This window comes from Chlorocebus sabaeus, chromosome 16, assembly GCF_047675955.1.
Source record: "Chlorocebus sabaeus isolate Y175 chromosome 16, mChlSab1.0.hap1, whole genome shotgun sequence".
Lineage (NCBI taxonomy): Eukaryota > Metazoa > Chordata > Mammalia > Primates > Cercopithecidae > Chlorocebus > Chlorocebus sabaeus.
This window is the reverse complement of record NC_132919.1, coordinates 18470763-18482376: the sequence shown is the minus strand read 5'-3', so window position 1 is coordinate 18482376 and position 11614 is coordinate 18470763. Positions and strand designations below refer to the sequence as shown.

The following is an 11614-nucleotide window of genomic DNA, read 5'->3' as shown; positions in this document are numbered from 1 at the left end:
TTCACTGGCCAGAGTGAGTGAGAATTGGGGTACAACGGAGCAGTCACCAGGTGTCTTGCTTCCTACAGAAAACTGAGTATCTTCCTGGTTTCTGAACGATCCTATAGAGACATCCGGTCCCTGACCCCACCTGCCTCCAGGTGCCCAGAACAGCCCATCGTGGGCCCTTCACCCTCAGCAAGTGGACACCGTTTGTCCTGCCAGGGCAGGTGTGTGTCCGCCTTGGGGTGTTCGGGGACAATGGGCCTCTCTGTCCAGGTCCCCATGTGTTCAAGTCCTCAGGAAGGAGCCCATCACTGGTTGGAGGCAAGGACTCCAGAGATCCAGTCAGGGGTGGGATCACTGAGTCTGGCCCCCTGTCATCTGGGAGGGGTAGTGGAATGGGGCTCACCAGACTGGAGTGTGTCTGGGAATGTAGTGAGTGTGGTTCGGCTGTTCTCTGGAGCTCTTGGGGGCAGCAGAGCCTTTGGATGACTTTGTCTTGCAGGATGGAGATGGATGAGGACCCAGATACCCTGCCTGCCCAGGGGCATGGCAACATCATCATTACCAAGTATGAGCAGGTACAGGTCGGGCCACTCCCTCGAGGGAGGCAGGGCCTCGCCTCTCCCACTGTGCCCTGGTCAGAGGGTCCTGGACTCCGTAAGATCACAGGGTGTGGAGGGGCTGCCAACATCCCTGGGCCCCCTACATCTCTCACCTTTCACCCCTACCCCCTATCCTGGCCTTCTCTGAGTTTCAGGGACACGGAGCTGGGGCAGCAATGGACATGAGGCATAAGCAGGTTGACATCGGGAAATACACCAATCACCTTGGGATTGTGCAGTGAATCCTCTGCCCTCCTGACCCCAGCCACCAGTCTCACCTCAGGGATGGATTTTGTTTCTAGAAAGGCCTCTCTAAAGCAGGACATGTCTCCCTTAGGGGGCCAATCTCCTCTCCAGGGTCAGAACTCCTCCCAGGCTCTCCTGCAGGTCCAGGCTATGGTCAGGGTTAGGGCACAGCCTTGTGACATGTTTAGGGAGCTCGGGAGAGTGGGTAGGGACAGACAGGGGACTAGGACAGGCCCTTGGGCTCTCAGGACTATGGTCTCCAAGTAAGCAGGAGAGGAGGCGGCAGCCTGAGGGTCTGGCCCTGTCTCCTTGGGGCCTGCCTTGATGAGATCTGAGGGTTGTGGCCACAGGGCAAGGGTACACCTGGCCTGGCCTGTGGGCAGCTGTATAGCAGATCTCTGAGGGCTCAGGGGGCTCAGCCAAGAGGAAGGGGCATGGGGACAGTGAAGGCCTTGGCCTTGGCCCTGGTAGGTTATGGAAGAAGAAGGGCAGGGCCCTGGCCTGGGCTTCTCACTGAGGCCAGGGAGACAACAGAGCATGTAGCTGAAGGCCCTGGGAGTGGTGCAGGGAAGGGACCTGGGCCTGGTAAGGGGAGCCCAGCTTGGAACCAGCCTCTCAGGACACATAAGATGGAGAGAGGGAGGAGCCTGGGGAGGGGGGCAGGGTGAGCCCGTGAGACCTGCCACTTCTGGGATGCACCTGAACCAAGCCAGCCCAGGGAGGAGCTGACAGCCTGAAGAGGACAACACACGGGGTGGGGCAGGGAACAGTGGCTCACCTGGGACCACTCAGTGGGGGTACTCGGTCAGTCCCCAAGGCTCTGCGTGGCCCTCCAGATACTCTGCTTCCCACTAGCTAAGTCAGCACCTCGCAGGGTAGACTAGTCAGGGCAGGCAGGACAGTAGGGGGAGGACAGCCAGGCATCCCATGTCCTGGTTTTTGCAGTGGCTGGGAGGAGGCTGAGGGCTGAAGGCCAATGACCCTGAGAGCCAGCTGAGGCTGCAGCGGGAGTGGTGGGGCCAGCCCCACTGCCTGCAGGGCCCTTGGTCACCCTTATTTCCCTGGATGTGTCCCCAGCAGCGCTGAGCAGCCCAGTGAGAAAGTGACCAAGGCATGGGTGTGGATGGATCTGGGAAGTCTCACTCAGAGGTTCTGACAGGACGGGGTCACAGAAGGGCCAGGGTGGCCGGAAAGAGGGTCACAGTCTCTGGGCTGGGGAGGATGGGGGAAGATGGGGAGCAGGCAGGGTCAGTGGCCAGGATGCAGGGAGAGGCAGGTGCACGCTGGGAGGTCAGACCCTGCAAGGCCTATGGGGAGTGTCGGATGGCACGGGCTCCAGGTGCATCCTCAGGGCACCGGGCAACACTCACGCCAGGCTCCTTGGTCTCTGGTGGGTGATGTGGTCACTCTGAAAGCACTGCTGTAAGTCAGGGCTTGGCCACCCACCCGGGACGGCACCCATCCCGTCTCAGAACTGGAATTTCTCAGCATCCACAGAGGGTGTTGCCTCCAGCCCTGGAGGAGCAGCCCCATTGTGCAGCCCGAGGTGCCCCACGGGCCCCAAGTGGCCGCTGCCAGGCCAGCCTTGAGCTCCCTCCTCTCCAGGGTCCCAGTGCCTCCCAGGTGTCAGATCTGCAGGAAGGCCCTTGCCGTCCTTCTCTGTGTCTTCTCCCAGGCTGAGACTTAGGGTGGATGGGGATAAGCTGGTCCTTCCCTGGGGCCCTCTCAGGGAGGGGGATGGCTCTTGGCCCGGGCAAGTCCTCAGCTCTGCCTGGGTTGCCTCTCAGTGAGACGGAGCTGCCCCCTGTCAGTGCCCGGGAGGTGAAGGTAAGAGCCTGTACCTACTACGTGGGAGGCCGGTCCAGGGACCAGGAATCAGGGGTGGTTGGTGAGGCAGAGGGGGTGGCCCATGGGCCCGGGCAGTGGTGAGTTGGCCATGACTGTCACTGAGAGGGGCGGCCTTTCCTGCTGGACTCTGTTCCCATGAGGGCTTGACCAAAACCCAAACCAAGAATTGCAGTTTTCGCTTAGAGTCCACTGCCTGATTGCACCAAGTCCCCAGCTGAAGGCTGGGACCTGACCAAAACTGGGAGCATCTGTGCCCTGAAGATGGCGTGTCCTGGCATCACCAGTCCAGACCATCAGCTCCAGTTCCTTCAGAAGGTCTCAGCCCCCAGGGTCTGCCCTTTCCTGGCTCCTTCAGGTTGGGTCCCTTCAGAGCTCCAAAGCCCAGGACTCAGCATCCACGGGCCACTGTCAGAGGCCTGGCAGCTCCACTAACCCCATCATGGCTCATTTGACAGCAAAGACGTAAGGAAAGTAAATGTACCAACAAGTGACGGAAGATGCTTGCAGACTGAACAAAATATAGGAGCAGCAAGAAGGTAACATGGGGAGGGAGTGGCCCCCGTGACTGCTCTCTGCATAGCCAGGAGACAGGCGCCCATGGCTGTGACCTGGCACTGTCTGCCTCTTAGTGGGTGGATGGCACCCCGTTCTCACCATAGGACAGCAGGCCTGTTCGCCAGCTTTCCTCCCCGGAGTGCCCTGCGTCCTGTCTCACTGGAGTGTTCTTCTGTCTGTAGCTTTTTCAAAGAGTGAACGAAGGCATTCTCCTGGCGGTGCAGGGCCAGGCATGGTCACTCCTGCTGGATACTGACAAAGTCAAGTCCCAGAACCCAGGGAACTATAAGGTAAGGCCCTCCCACACTCAGCCAGGGCAGGACAAACAAGCCAGGCTGTATCAGGAGCCCAGTACTCCAGCTAGAGGGAACGTCAAGCCTGGGTTGGGGGTGGAGGCTGTGGTCAAACACACGTCCTGGGCACAGATGGTGACTCAGGCGCCTCAGGTGCGCTGGGCTCTGCTGACCCTCCCTGGCATCAGAAACAAGGCAAAAAGGAGCTTTCTGCAGAAGGAAACCTTCCTCGCTTCCTTCCAGAAGTGCTGACTGACAGATGACAGCTCTTTGGGGCAAGGAGTCTTTTTGTCTGTTCTGAGGCTGCTTCCTCCTCTTGGTCCTGCCCTACAGGTCATGAAGGAGAAGGGCAAGAGATCCTCCAGGATCACCCACCGCATCGAGCTAGATTTCAGCAGCACCCTACAGAACCACATGACGTTCATACAAAGATCTGGAGTCAAGTAAGGCCTATGAGGGCTGCAGGGGTCACAGGGAAGATGGGGGCAATCCAGAGGAATGAGGGTGTCCCCAGGGCAGAGGCCAGGGTCACCCAGGAGGGGTGACAGAACCACCAAGGGCTCTCCTGGCCCAGGGAGCGGCCAGCACCATGGACTGCGCACCTCCCCGGCTCTAAGCCCTGGGTCGGGCTGAGACGTGTAGGGCCAGAACCCAGGTGACTCCCAAGGAGACAGAAGGCAGGAAAAAATAATAATAATAATGCAGACAGTGAAAAGTGCTCTCCATGACCCACAACTACCCAGGGTAGGGACCCATGGGAAGGTGGCAGGATGGTGGGGCTCAGGAGCCTTCCTGGGCAACACTGACAGCCCAAAATACCGGGATGCGGGACCCCGGAAACTCTCATCCATGGCTGGTGGGCACGCAACAGGGCACAACCACTTTGTAAGTCAGATGGGCTGTGGCTCACAAAGCTCGGTGGCCTCGTACCACACGTCCCCAAAGTGTCACAAATATTGACCACACTGATTTGAAAACCGACGTCCAAGTAAAACCTGCACGCCACGTTCACTGCTTGGTTGACTGTCACTCACACCTGGAGGCTACTGAGATGATCTTCAACACAGGAACTGGGGAGGAAGGGGGTTCCACTCTTCAGATAGAGATGACTCGGTGAGGAAAAGGAACGAGCCCCTAATGCCCGCAGGAACATGGGTGTATCTCAGATGTGTGTTGCTGAGGGAATGAAGCCAGACCCATCAGACTACCACCGTGGGGTTCCAATTCATCGGCCATTCTGGATGAGGGCAACCATAGAGACAGAGAACAGGTCAGGATGGCCAGGCGCTGATGGAGCTGGGAGATGCTGACTGCAAAGGGGACATGCTGGGGACTTGGAGGATGAAGGAGCTTCTCTGGGAGGGGCTGCAGCGGTGGACGGGAGGCTCTGCACATTGGTTCAGAACCATGGAACTGCACATCCCAAAAACTGGACTTCCGTGTATCCAAACCAAGAAAAAAGGCAAGAAAAAATCAACCAGAGTGAAAATGATCACTGATCCAACTTTACATCTGTGATATTTGCATTGCAAAGAATGTGGATTTTACTGAAAAAACACCTAAAAACTCAGGTGTCCTGAAGAGCCCCCTGCTTATTTGGGAGATCATCTGAATCCAGAATTGTGTTTGTTGTCCAGGTCTGTAGACAAAACGAAACTGACAGCATCTGCACAAAACAAAGAAAACCCTCTTTTCCCTCTTTTCTAGGCAGCAGGAATTATGTGACATCCTCGTGGCCTATTCTGCATATAACCCTGCGAGTATTCCCGGGCAGCGATATTCCTGGGTCATGTGCCCATATTCACAGGCATGGGTGTCTCTCAAGGGTGTCAGCACTTCTTAAAAATTCAGTGTTTGGCGGGGCGCGGTGGCTCAAGCCTGTAATCCCAGCACTTTGGGAGACCGAGACGGGCGGATCACAAGGTCAGGAGATCGAGACCATCCTGGCTAATCCGGTGAAACCCCGTCTCTACTAAAAAATACAAAAAACTAGCCGGGCGAGGTGGCGGGCGCCTGTAGTCCCAGCTACTCGGGAGGCTGAGGCAGGAGAATGGCGTGAACCCGGGAGGCAGAGCTTGCAGTGAGCTGAGATCCGGCCACTGCACTCCAGCCTGGGCGACAGAGCGAGACTCCGTCTCAAAAAAAAAAAAAGAAAAAGAAAAAGAAAATTCAGTGTTCGTGACCCACCAGCACATAGTAGGGAGGACTCAAGCTCACTGCTGGCAGAAAAGGGTTGAGGCCCAGACTCCTGGTGTCACCTGGACCCAAGCATCACGTCTCAGATGAAGAAATGACCTTCCTCTCAAGGTGTTGCCCCAAAGCCTAGGAGCTTGTCAGGGGCCTATGCAGGATGGTCCTCATAGGAGACAGGTTTGAGAAGTTGCTGAGGCTCTTGTCATGAAATGAGTTTGCATCCTGGGGGATGCTTCTTCTTACTGGAAACTTGGCAATGATCCAATTTCCCCTTTGCCCAAACCCCATAGGAGCATAGCAGATAGGGAGGGGGTCACCCAGGTGGCTGCTCCTGCTTGGCACCCACTTTTCAGACCATTCCAGGCAGGGACAGCCGCTGAGCCGACCGCATGAGCTGCCCACATGGAGGACCCAGCCGCCCCCTGTGTCTGGCAGGCAGCCCTTGGGTGGTTGCAGGACCCTTTGTGTGGTGGTCAGTGCCCCGCTGCCTGCCCTAATGGCAGGTGCAGTTCAGAGGTGCTGCCCCAGGCCTGGCACAGTGGCCTCCCCAGCCTGGCCCAGGGTAGGGAGCATGAACAATCCCTGACTGTGCCCTTTCAGGCCATGTGAGCTTGGACGCTCGCTGCAGGAGTGCCCCCAGGCTCCTTGTCAACTGAGTTGTGCGTGACCTGCTCAGTCCTCATGCCCAGTGCCAGGGGAGGGGTGCGGAGGCTGCACCTCAAATCCCCTGGGGCCTGAGGCAGGTGTCCCCAAGGACCTCTGTTATCTCTGGTGACATAAGTCCTCCCAGGTGGCCTCAGCCCTCCCAGGTGACATCCTTCCACGGTGACTCTGGCTCTCGCAGGAGGTGGGCTACCACAGGGACCTGAGCCACGTCACCGCCATCCTCCTCCTGTATCTGCCAGAGGAAGACGCTTTCTGGGCACTGACCCAGCTGCTGGCCGGTGAGAGGTACTCCCTGCAGGGTAGGTGGACAGCTGCCCCCTCGGCCTTACACAGCCATGCCAAGGGACGGCCACCCTGGCCGGTGACCCCAACTTCCAGGCAAGGTGTCTTCCTTGTATCCCAGCTTGTTTGGAGCCTCCAGGATGTCCCTGCTGAGGTCCCACAGCAGCCTGAGTCTGGACAGGGACCCCCTCACCTCAAGCCAGATACCTTTCATCCCTAACATCAGAGGGTGGGGATACCTCCCCCTGGCTGCCCTCTGTTGCACGAAGCCAGCCCTGACTTTGTGCAGGTGCCACTCACTTCCCTGAGTGTCCTCTTGCCTCCCAGCTGGCTGTGTTCCCAGCCACCTTCCCTCCCTACAGATGGGCCAACAAAGCCAAGATGGCAGTGTCTGCCCATCCTATGTCCCCCAGGCTGACCCCACATCCAAGAGACGGCCACACAGCCCCCAGCTCCCACCCTGTTCTCCCCGCTGGCAACTGCCTCATGGTGTCAAAGGCAGGCTGCCCTCCTGGCACCTGGACCCAGGATGCCACTGGGCAGTGCCTCCAGCCAGGGCCTTCCTCCCCAGGGCTGAGGCTGCATGCTGGGGTCACCAGATGGGAGGGAGGGAGGCCTCGGGGTCCGGAGTTCCCCACCCTGCCCAGCTCTTCCAGCTGATGCCTCCACATCTTGGGAGTGGGGTCTGATGGGGTGTTGGGTCGGGGGCTTCTCAGTATTCTACAGCCCAAATACTGCCCAGCTCGAGAGGCTCCTATTGCACCAGGAGCAGGTGTTGCACAAGTCCTTCCTGAAGATCATGAGACACCTGGTGAGTGGGTGACACCCTCCACTCCTCCCCAGAGGCCCTGGGTCTCATAAGCCAGGGGAGGCTCGAGTCCCTCATGGTGCTGGCAAGAGGCTGAGTCCCAGCCACAGCCTGACCTGGGATGGGGATTCCCCATGGGTTCAGCTTTGGGTTTCCTTTTCCTTCCCTGGCAGAGGCAGAGGCACTGGTACCAATGCTGAGCTGCAGCTGAGCAAGGCCAAAGGATATGTGTCCACTGGGCATCTGTGCATGGGGCAGGTGTCGGAGCCGTGGCCACCGCCCTGGGTTCTGCTCCTTGAGGAAGGGTCTGCAGAGGAGCCTGGAAGTGGGAGGATTTCAGGGCAGCCCAGGGGGCCCTGAGCACCTCTGCTCCTCCTTTCAAGGCAAGGAAGGGCTGTGCATTGAGGGTTCCATGCTGACAAGTCTCCTCCGGTGTTTCCTTGATGGGGTAAAGAGTCACAGGGAGACCCCAGCCCAGGGACTCTCCTGCCCCACAGTGCCCAACTCCTCAGCTCAGGGGTCCAGCTCCCCCAGGAGGACCTGGCTCACCCCCAGCCCACAGGAGGCACAGGCAGGTCCCTTCAGGGCTCACAAGCCAGGCCCTGCCCAAGAGGGGGCATCCCATGGCAGAGGCCAGGGCTCAGGCCCAGCCTCGTGGGCAGATTGGGGCAGGACTTGGGAGGGCCCAGGGAAGCCTGAAGTCCTCAGGAAGCCCCTCCTTCCAGAAGCCACAGCGCTGCTGAGATGAGCACCCCATAAGGAGCTACAAGACCTTGTCTGACTCAGTTTTATAGGGGGTCTCATCCCATGGAGAGGGGTCCCCAGCACTCCAGGGGACTGAAACCCCAGTGGGCCCTGCTCAGGCCACCGGCCCCAACTTGGAAAGGCCAGGTCCTCCCACACCTGCTGTCTCCACAGAAGTCCTTCGGACTCACCCTGAGACTGTGGGATGTGCTCATCTTGGAGGGCGAGTGGGTACTGACGGCCATGGTGCATGCATCATTCAAAATACATAGGAGTAAGTTCTGTGTGCCTGAGGGTGCCTGGGGGAACACATGGGACAGACCCTAGCTGGCCTGAGGGAAGTGTCCTTACATTGCTTGCTCCATCCGGATGGGGGGTCTGGTCTGGTGAGTTGGGCAAGGCATGATGACACTGAGTCCACCCCCCACATGACCCAGATGAAAGTCAGGAGTGTGGTGAGCACTTCCTTGCCCGGCCTTCCTCAACTGTAGCCTCCTGTTCACAGCTGGACCTCAGGGTGGCCAAAAAGAAGCAAAGAAGCAGGCACCACCCAGTGGGAGGTAGGCCTGGTGGAAATGGGGTGCAGGCACGGCCCCTCCCAGGGAACCCTCCTGGCCTAATGCCTGCCCTGTCCCTAGAGCACCTCATGAAGCTTCCCTGGAGCACCGTCTGGGAATTTCAGGAGCGACTCTCTCAGAGCTGGGCCCTGGAGGACAACGCGGTCCTCAGGATCCTTCAAACCTCCATGAAGGAACTCACAAGGAAACACCGGGACCTGCCACCCCCAGGTGAGCCCCAGCACCAGGTCCCCTCCCGAGTCACCCTCTGGGACAGTCAGTGGTGGGGAGTGCCTTGTCCCCATCAGCCCTCCTACCTGGCCTTCCTCCTGCACCTCTTCTTACTCCTCTTCCTCCTCTACTCTAAGAAAGTCAAATGGGTGGGCAGGTGCTGAGCGCACGTGTGTGCATGCTGGACATGCTTCGTGGACAGGCAGGGGCCATGGGCAGGACCCCCCAACACCCCTTCCCCACTTTCCACATTGTCCTCTCCTCCTCGAAGGGCCCTGAGGGACACTGGGGCAGTCAGACCCCACTGTGGAAGCCCCCGCCCCCACCCCCACCTCCAAGCGGCAGGGACCCTTCATTCTCTAGTGTCCCCCCAAGGGTGTCAAAACAACAAGCCAGGGGGAAAAGAGAATCAGTGTCCCTGACCCGTAGAGGATTCTGGCAGAGGGCATTGGGGGAATCCCTGACCCAGAGCCAGAACCCAGAGTTCAGCCGGGTGTGGGATAGCTGCAGCCCTGGCATGGGGTGGGTGGCCTGGAGGGCAGAGGGGAACACGTGCCCATTCACTTCTCACCTGCTGTGGAGACAGACCCCCATGTGAGGTGACAAGGAGGCTGGGTGACAGTGCAGGTCCCTCACACCTGAGCCCTGAATCGGGGCTGCCAAACAGCCCTGAGGTGAGGGCGTGAGGCAGGAAGCCCTGAGCCACCCTGAACACTGGGGGCATTTCAGGAGCGACCTGAGGTTCCCCGAAAGCTCCCCCACCCCAGACTGCACCACAGCCCTCGCCCTGGGATCAGCAGCCTGCAGGGGCGTCCTCAGTGTCAGACCAGGGGGCCGCACAGGGACCCAGAAGACTCCAGAGACCCAGGCCTGTGGGGCGTAGCCCTCAAGAGACCAGATGGGCTTGGAGAAGATGCTGACCATGTCTGCTTCTTTTTTTCAGCCAAGCAGATGTCCTCGAGGGTGTTCCCTGGCATTGAGACCCTCTGTGAAGGAGACAGACTGGCCGTCCCCACTCCACCAGCTCAGCTCCCAGAGCTCAAGCCATCAGTCCCCCTGGGACAAAAGTCTTGTCCTCTCCCAGCCTGGCCCGATGGGGCTGTCCCCAAGGCCCAGGCCCAGGCCCATCAGCACGAAGGAGCTTCCCCAGAACCCAGAACAGAAGACTGCTCTCTGAGGGGGCCAGAGGCTCGAGATGAGGGCAGCCTGTCCCCTGGTGAGGTCAGGCTTTCTATTACACGGAAACACTTGTCCAGGAACACTAGGCCACAGCTCCACACAGACCCGCATGTTCGGGGTCCGTGTTTCCGTGCTGCCATTTTGAACACGGCTCCTGGGACTCTGTCACTTCTCCATCTTCCGTGGACAGCAGCCCTGGAACAACAAGACGCACCCCGCCCAGTGAGCCCACTGGGACCCCGACACCAGGCCCTGCCGGGGTTTATGACAGAGAGGAGGCACTTTGAAAGACACCAAGCAACAAGGTGTCCCCTGTCTGCAACTCCCCTCAGTAGAAGAACAACATGGCATGGAAGGAGCCCAGGTGGCACCCGCCTAGCTGCCTTGCAGCCCCAGATGGCTGCTGGCTGTTTTTTACTGATGTTTTATTTTTATTTTATATTTTTGGCTTCTGGGCCTTGGGAGATACTCAATGGTGAACTTGGTCCCATCGAGGCCTCTGGAGGGAAGGCTGAGCGTGGGGTTCCTGCAGCCCCAGCCAGCCAGCAGCGTGCTGCGGGGTTCTGACCCCACCTGTGGGTCACAGCTCCTCCCCCAGGGCCCAAGTCCCAGGCCCAGAGGGACCTGGCTTCATCCTGAGTACTAGCAGGAGAGGGGCACTACAGGCCCCCAGGTGACCACACAGGGGACCAGGGCACAGTACGCCTTGAGTGCTGCGAGAATTCACATCAGACAACCTGGACAAGCAGGGCCAGAGATGCTGAGCCCGTACAGTGATGATATGGGCGGCTGGCACAAGGGGTTAACAGCTATGAACACTGACGCCTCTTCCCAACTCCATCACTGCACTGCAGGCAGTCTGCACCTCAAAGCCTGGCCCAACAACGCCCCAACATGCCACCTGGAGGCTTTGAGGCCCTGCCTACCACACCAGCCCCCTCCTGGAAGCCTCGTCCTACAGCCTAGCCGCTGCTGCAGCCATAGCAGCTATCACTGCCAAGCACCTTCCAGTCGGGCTTCCCAGAAGGCGGAGGAGCCTCAGCAGCTCAGACTGGGAAGGTGGTTTCATCCACATTTCCATTGTTCCACCAAAGAGAATCCCTGCAGAGGATGCTCTTGATCAAAGGTGGGGAAACTGGCACACCAGGTAGATGCAGTCAGCTTCTTTCCCTGGCCACCACATTAGGTTGGGGACAAAGTGACCATCAGACAGGCATGAGACACAAGAGGCTCAGCATGCTGCATGTGCCCTGACTAAGGCTGACCAGGCTGACACCACTGCCGAGCATCCCATCTGCTAATGAGAGACTTGATGTCAATCCCTGGGCTGGCACTGTTTCCCAGGAGGACCGGCTGGCCGCCTGTGGGCGTGCTGCCCACACTGTGGAGGGAGCTGAGATTGGCCTTCACTGCAGGGAGCCCCTA

General features: G+C 59.0%; 1 protein-coding gene and 1 pseudogene across 1 annotated transcript; both read left to right on the top strand.

Moving 5' to 3' along the window:
• The first annotated feature begins 488 nt into the window (after positions 1 to 488).
• TBC1D28 (TBC1 domain family member 28) lies at positions 489 to 5372 on the top strand. The gene is given in 7 exon segments (XM_037987878.2): positions 489 to 563; positions 743 to 825; positions 2621 to 2660; positions 3137 to 3217; positions 3419 to 3526; positions 3863 to 3972; positions 5237 to 5372. Coding segments are annotated over 7 exon segments (633 nt in total).
• A 1031-nt stretch (positions 5373 to 6403) lies between these two features.
• LOC103242498 (TBC1 domain family member 3B-like) lies at positions 6404 to 10334 on the top strand (annotated as a pseudogene).
• Positions 10335 to 11614: the final 1280 nt, after the last annotated feature.